The 8,030-nt window shown below is 42.0% G+C and overlaps 1 protein-coding gene across 1 annotated transcript; it reads left to right on the top strand.

Annotated features, from left to right (window-relative positions):
* Window positions 1-4,258: 4,258 nt before the first annotated feature.
* Window positions 4,259-7,876, top strand: LOC143322023 (small ribosomal subunit protein eS17-like). Its single transcript, XM_076732870.1, has 5 exons — window positions 4,259-4,342; window positions 5,173-5,324; window positions 7,252-7,357; window positions 7,478-7,543; window positions 7,757-7,876. The coding sequence occupies exons 1-5, from the start codon at window positions 4,340-4,342 to the stop codon at window positions 7,832-7,834; spliced, it is 405 nt and encodes a 134-aa protein (XP_076588985.1). The 5' UTR covers window positions 4,259-4,339; the 3' UTR covers window positions 7,835-7,876.
* The last annotated feature ends 154 nt before the right edge of the window (window positions 7,877-8,030 follow it).

Here is an 8,030-nt window from a genome sequence, read left to right on the forward strand (position 1 = left end):
AAAAAAAGGAAAAAAGTGAGACCAAATCTAAGTGGATTTTGAGGGTGAGAGGGTCTTAAATGTTCTTGATCTCAATAATGTGATGGTAAACAATGGACTCTACACCAGTGCACACTGGGGGGATGTTGCTTTGGAGTGACAAGAGGAACTGGCGTGATGTGCTTTGGAGACCGAATCACAGCCTCTCGACGCTACTGTCCAATGCCTTAACCCCCAACCAGCCGACCAGTCGACCACCACATCCCATCACCAGTAGGAGAAACAAGTTGGCAGCATGACGGTCGCGAGATTTGCAGCGCAATTTTTTGGGGTCACCTGTATAATAAAGCCCAAAGTTGCGGACTGTTCCCAGCTAGTATCAGAGCAGTTAATGACTTCCCTTGTAACGCTGATGACGTATTCCCAAGAGAGCGATGCCAAATGGAAGGTTTGGTGTAATACTCTGATGGTGTTTAGGCGCCCCTGCCCCTGCGTGTCCTGTCTGAAGACCCCTGTGCTGCAAAGCCATGTTTTATGTTTGGACGGCTCTCTCCTCGACGCCGAGAGAGAAAACCTTAACGTCGGCGTGAGCGAGGGCGGCTAAGTGAACGTGTCCACACCATTTTTTATTTTCATTTAGTGTCATGGAGGACTGCCTTGAAACAATATCCTCGATATGTCACCTTGCCTATCCTCCTAACAGAGAGTGAATTAACGTACATAGGTGTTTTATTTTTTTATTTTATATCTTGCTAATGTGAATTTTTTTTAAATGCAATTTTTTTTTCCATTCCAAATAGCCATGGTTTTATGGGGAAAGAGAGGGTAACAAAAAAAAGCTTGAGACCATGACTGCACTACATTTGTTGACCCCGGCTTTCCCTGACAAGACCCTGCCTTCTTAATACTGTACTTTAAACGTGCTTATTACTTTAATTGTAGCTGCCTCGTATGCCAGGCCTTCCCTATAGGGTGCAGGGAATACACTTTAAATTGATTTTGATCCCCACCCGCTCGTTTTTTTTTGTTTTTTTTTGTGCCATGACACCCCCACCCCCTTCCTCTCTGCACACACACACACACACGCAAGTCCTGGATGAATCAGCTCTCAGTGGAGTGTCAGATTTGGCGTTTTGTGGACCTGCTCCATCATCTTTGGAAATACAATGTTGTAGATGTTGCAAACTATCTCGATGAATCAGTATGTAAACCTGCTTGTTGCGTGTATTTACACTGTATAGCTTTCGGTTTCTTCTTACCCCTGACATGTCAGTTACTCCGGGGTCTAAGTTATTGTGTTATTGAAAGTACTTGAATATGAAAGTCTACGGGACCTTTTCTGTTTGTTTTTTTGTTTTCTTGGTCATTATCATAGTAATTCCACACATAGGATTTGAGGGGAATGGTGGGAAAGCAGGCTATTTGAATGACAGGTATTCATTTGTGGAGACGTCTTAGTGCCTCTTGAGTGTGTTGGACAGGTGAAGTGCGTCACGCTCGCCTGTGGAGTCCCGTGCTAGCTGGTGGAAATGACTGGGTGAGGGTTGCATTGTTTTTACCCAGAAAGAGGCGCAGTTCGATGCTGGTTTGGAGGTTAAAATCACTTTTTTGTTTCGTCGCTGTGAAACTCACCGTTATGTATTTTGATCTGGTGTCAGGCACCAAACCTGCGGCCTCTGCTGCCCGTGACCCTCCCCGCAAAGCGCCAGCAGCACCCGGACCGTTTCATTCCAGCTACCTGAGAAAAGTTGAAAGTATTTCTGCGTAGTGAGATGGATATCCAGACTATATAGCCTTCAGTGTTCCCCTGATTTCCCTGAGTGCCATTCCTGAGACTACTACTAGCCCATGCCTTTTACCTGTGCCAGGAAAATATGAAGTTGAATGTTTTTCGACCATCGCATTCCACCTTGTGTCCTTGACGTGTCCATTATCATTTGGAGAAAAATGGCAGAGCAACACGGCTCAGCTCAGTACCAGGAAGTGTTGGAAAGCAAAAAGTGTTTCACGAGTCCTTTCTGTTGGTTTCCTCCTTTTATGTTGTGAATGGAGAGAAACCAACCATTTTATCGACCGGGTTTATTGTTTCAGAGTTGGATTTGTGACTGGTCATCTTTGCAACATCGGCTTCTTCCTTAAACTTTGGGTCGCCAGGCTCTTTAGCTCACGGCTGAAATGGTAGATATAGATATATTACTCGGATGTATTTACTTTGTACTCTCTGGGCCTCATACAGAGCCATATAGGAGAACTCTGTATGCTTTGTATCTGCATGGCTTATCTGGAGGCGACGGCGAGCGGCCTCTCTCCAGTGTATTTCCTCACCTGTAGGGCTCATATACCGTCGGGTCAGTGAGACGTTATGGCTTCCAGTCCTCATGTAAAATAAATAACTTTTTCACGTCTTCTCACAGCACATTCCATTTCAGTTCCCATTATTTCCGATATACTTCACTTCAGTCAGACTTGTGTTTACGGCTTTGGTTGTGTGTAACTCACATTCCTGTGTGTCAAAGCTGTGTAAATCAAAGCAAAGGACAGTTAAAGTGTGAATGAATGGCTTAGGTCTTTTTGGGTTCTCTGGCACTTTTTCCTTGTTGCTGTACTGTAGAATTGTCTTGGATTTACTGTATATTTTTCTTTGAGGGAGAGGTTTAGGGTGACATTTACTGCAATATTGTGATGATTATTTGAAAATTGTAAATTGTACAGAGTTCACAGTTATACTCTTTGTTCTTTCTGTTGGGATTCCATATAAAGTGTATTCTTTGATTTTTTTTTTTTTTTTTCCCCTCTCAGACTGTGGAAAATCAAATTGTACAGCTCCAAGAGTTTATCCTCCCCTCAGCATTGTTTTTTTTTTTTTTTTTTTTTTTTTCAGAGCTATGATTAAGAGAAATCTTAAAACTGTAAATAAATATTATTGTGTTGAAATATGAATGTCACTTCAAAAATGTATTTGAATGAGTTAGTCAAGGGCTTCAAGAATGAAGGACCCACATTTCTTCTTTTTATGGTTTTTGGTTATTTTTAATTTACAGAAAGGTAAAGGTCCTTTTTATCTGAGATGCCTATGTTTTTTTTTTTTCTCTTCCTTGGATTCATATAATACAATGTTTCACACATGAACCTTATAAAATCACTTTTTATTCCCTCCACACCTAAAGGGAAACTCCAGTTTGCACCCTTTTTTATGTAAAATAAAAGATCTCTCCACCTTGTGGGAATGTCTTCTGTGAGCTGATTTTTGTACAAGCTGCTTCAGATTCTGTATTCTGACTCTAATGAGATCTACACTGATTCTTGTGTGTTTTCAAAGGAAATGAAAACACTGATTCTCACTGTGTGGGCGCAGTATGTGAGTTGGGGAGAGGAGGGGGCTTTAGAGGGGACTTTTTGTCTTTTTAAATGTTGATTATACTCAGATTTTTCTCTCCTCCCTTTCATTAGGGGTTAAACAACATAACATACCATCATGACAGTGAACATAATACAGTAAGTGCTTCAAAAAATGTTTCATGTCAGAGTGTAGAAGAGACCATCTTGTGAAGAACTTGATGTGAAGAGCTCTCAAAAATCAAGCCTTTAAATTACAAACACCCTCTCTGACACACTCCAGTCACACCAGTCTAACAGCTGCTGACTCGGTAATTAAATTAAATGTTGATGAATGAATGAGCTAAAATTGCTGAGCCCTGTTTCCTAAAAGGCTCAGACAACCTTAGTCCCATTGAATTGCATTTCACAAGTAAAAATCTATATATTGTCAGAAATAAACCTCCTGTCATTATAGATTTTGCAGTGAAACAGGGTTTGTGTGGAGATACTTGGACACACATGACTGTGATCAAAAAAGGTAAGAGTGAATTTAGTGTATGAAAGATCGCTGTTAGCTTCTGGTGTCCAGAAAGAATGACAACTTACATGTCATTTCCCACAGCATGAACGCTTATTCTTAATAGTTTCTTTGTAGATTGAAAAGTTATTGTCCTATTAAAATATTGCCCCCCTTTAAAAAAAAAAAAAAAAAAAAGCACCTTCATTAATACGCCTTAATAATTTGCATTAATGGTTTTAAAAACACTTTTTTTGCACAGCCACATTTGATAATTCCATATTTATAAAATTCGTTATTGATTTAACAGAGGAAGGTCAAGAAATTATATATATATGTTCTTTTTAAACGTCAATAACAAATGAGAGGTGAGACACCGTGTTACTAATGGCCTCTGTCTCTTCTGCACTTCATACCTCCACCGCTAGTGGCCGCTGTCGGTCGCGCGGGGTGTGAGCGGCGTTTGTAATCTATAAACTTCCTGTCTGAGCTTCCGGTGCTTCTCTTCCACCGGTCCGAGTCAACATGGTGGGTACGACTCTAAACATTTCAGAAGAGCAGCCGTCACAATCACGTTCAATCCTTGTTGTCTGTTTGCCCAGTGAGCCGTTACAAGCATCAGCCTCCACAAGAACAGCATAAAGATTTGTAAACGATGGATTTGGAAGCATTTTAGTGGAGTTAAAAATGTGAAAACCGGCTAAATGTTCCCGTGTTACGAGCTAACCGTCCACCAAACAGTCAGAGTATCACCGGTACACACGTATTAACACTTTGTTTTATAAGTGTAACAGTGCTGCTGTGGTCGCTTTGTGTTTTTATCCGCTTTTAAACGCCTCCTCTTGATAATGTCAATGTAAGTTGCTGAAGAAAGTAGTTTCAGAGCTAAATGTTAACGGGGTCTAACGTCACAAATCCAATACAGATCCAATTTATTTCAGGATTTTAAAACTGGGATTATCACCTCAAAACTATATTTTATTTTGTAATATTCTGTGGTGAAATTGCTTTTAATTTGCGTTCTAGTTTGGCATAAAACGGATTTAAACTCTTCCATGTGAGCTGAGGAAGCTTGGCTGCAGGAAAAAGCCCTCTGCTGTGTGTTCGCATTGAATTCATCTGTGGAAATCATAGATCTACTAAGAACAAGTGGAAATTTGCCATCTTGATTTCAGGCTGTAAATATTGTACCAAAGATAAAGTGGCAAATCTTATTTTAAGAGTGATTTCTAAAATAAAATCCCATTAACATGCAGTCCAGTGTTAAACATCAGCTAGTGACCTCCACACTTGTTCATCCTTCTCTTTATTGGCTCAGTGTCTTTCTCACTCGTGTGTCTGGTCGCTTTCTCTTTCAGGGACGAGTAAGGACCAAGACGGTCAAGAAGGCCGCCAGGGTCATCATCGAGAAATACTACACCCGCCTGGGCAGTGACTTCCACACCAACAAGAGGGTGTGTGAGGAGATCGCCATCATCCCCAGCAAACCTCTGCGCAACAAAATTGCAGGGTAAGAGGGATTTGCTGCTGTTTTGTGTGTGTGTTTGTGCAGAGACACACACTCCTGCAGGCTGGCGGTCGCTTCTTGAGACGGTTTTATCATCTACATATGATTTGTCCAGCAAAAGTGATTGTTTATGAGAGCCTGGTTACAGCTTTTCACCTCAAAGGTGACATTAAAGTGTTGAGCATGAAGCAGGCTGAGCGGAGGAGTCAGTGTTACGTGATGGATTTGTGTTTTGTGGAGTAGAGCTGCGACGATTAATCGATTAGTCGATTGGTCTCAGCCTCCAGTGGAAAGATTAACTGCATTTCTTTGTCATTTCTGATTTATGAACGTGTTTGTGTTGGTTTGACGAAAGGAGCGATTTGAAGACGTCACAGTCCTTATAAGCATTCACAGTTTTATGACATTTGAGTGAGAGTAATCGTTAGTTGCAGCCTTGTTTTGAAGTACCTCTGGTGACAGCATGCTTAGAAATGAACATGTTGTTGCACCGAGCAGTTTTATTTGGATCCCCTGACTCCTTATTTATCCTGAAAAATCAATAAATTGTCTGATATCAAAAAGACTGTAGAAAACAATCATGGCTGCAGCATGTTGCTGGTTTTGGTTGTATTTGTTTTGCCCTCACTGACGTTTCTGCATGTTTTCATGGCCTCCTGCATATATCTTGTAGAAGAGACTTATGTCCCTGACAGTGATGAGAGATATCAGAGAGCCTTTTCCTGGTTTCACAGTCTCATTGAGTGAAGAGCTCTCGTTCTGGTAATGTTTGGCCTGGTTCTCATCAGCGGGCTGTTGTGCGTTTTTGGCTCTGCGAGACTTTTAATTCTTAATCCCGATAAGTCGCTTCTTATTCTTGGCATCTGTTCTGCAGCATGGACTTTGTCACTGATGCTCTTGGTCGTTGAAAAGCCGCGACGTGTGCGCCGTCGATGCGAATATCACGACCACTGTGCTCTGCTCACTCTGATAGTGACCTCGGTTTGAGGTAGTCTGTCAGGCCTCAGCAGCGTTTTCTGCTCTGTAGCTTTGAGCCTTCGGGGCTTGACGTCAGAGCGAAGCCTCCCCGTCTCCTGCTGGTATGTTTGAAGTCGGTGCAGAGAGGTTTCACGGTGAGTCAGCAGGCAGCACTTTCCCTCAAAGACCAGACTGAGGTAGAGTCCTGCAGCTGTTCATCTAAATTAAACATTTTACCCCACTTTAATGGAGTTATTCTCGGCTTTTTCTGGAGGAACTACGTCTGATTGGCGCAGAGGAAACAGGCGTGCTGGCTTCTTCTTCGGCTGCAGTTATTTCTGTCTTTTAATTGAAGCGTTCTTGAAGCTCCCACCCTTTGTGTGGACCAAACTTTATTAGCACATTGTGCTGCGTGCAGTCGGCTGCAGGTCAGCGGTGTGAACGCGGAGCACTTCAGTTCAGATTAAACCATTGAGGTCGTTTGTGCACTCAGACTGTGGCGCACCACAGACGTCGTGGCTGCTGAGGCGATTGCTTTTCTTTGCTGTATGTTGAAATGTAGAAGAAACTGGGCGGCTCATCGACCCAGAATAACGGCTTGTGGTTACTAATTGAACGTTTTCCCGTTATATTCATGGTCTCAGGGAATGTCTCCTTTCTGTGTTTTTTTTTTTTTTGACTGATTTGTGTGTTATAACTGCTCACAATCAGGTTCAAATTCCAGCTAACAAATGTTTTCAGTGTTGATAAACGTATTTGGATTTTTTATTGTTCGTTTAGACTTTGAATTGTCAAAAATGTTCAGCAAGAGTTACCAAAAAAATGTTTTATCAGTTATGACTGAGAGAAATGGTCATTTAAATTACTAATATGTCACCAGCTTGTATTTGTCCTCGCTGCAGTAAATCAAAATTGTAATCCATCAAGCGTCTCTCGTCCTGCTCGTAACCACGTGTTCCCGTCTGTCTCTCAGGTACGTGACGCACCTGATGAAGCGTATCCAGCGCGGCCCAGTCAGAGGAATCTCCATCAAGCTGCAGGAGGAGGAGAGAGAGAGGAGGGACAACTACGTCCCAGAGGTCTGTGAAAATGGTTTAAAGGGCCTTTAATCGGTTAACTTGCCGGTTGTTGCCATCAAACTTTAACTTCTGAAAGGTGGAAGAGTTCAGACGGCTGATTTTTTTAATCTCATCCTCTAGATTTCTGCTCTGGACCAGGAGCTCATCGAGGTGGATCCAGACACCAAGGAGATGCTGAAGATGCTGGTAAGTGTGAACAGATTTAGCTGCTCTATGAGCCTTTGAGTCTCACTTTGGAGACACAGTCATTAAAATCCTTTCTGAGTTAACACTGTAGACATTTCTCATTCTGACTTGTAAAACCAAGTCAAGACAATTTATCAAGAACATTTAAAAACAACATGCACATGCAAATCCATCTTCATCCACCTGAACTGTGCAAACGTCTTCCTCTTGTAGGATTTCGGTGGCCTTTCCAACCTTCAAGTCACTCAGCCAACAATTGGAATGAACTTCAAGACACCACGAGGACTGTAGGCTCGTGTCGGAGTCCTCTTAATAAAGACACGTAATTATTAAGACTCGTCCCTCTTGTCCTTTGTTATCCAGGAAGTGAGTTTAGGACTCGACACTGAGCTCAGCTTTTCATTGCTGACAGGAAACTGTAGAGCTGTTCATTGATCAGTTTCAGTGAAAGTCAATTCAAATCATGCATTAATGAAAAGGCAGCGAT

The sequence above is a fragment of the Chaetodon auriga genome, chromosome 1 (assembly GCF_051107435.1).
Source record: "Chaetodon auriga isolate fChaAug3 chromosome 1, fChaAug3.hap1, whole genome shotgun sequence".
Classification (NCBI taxonomy): Eukaryota; Metazoa; Chordata; class Actinopteri; order Chaetodontiformes; family Chaetodontidae; genus Chaetodon; species Chaetodon auriga.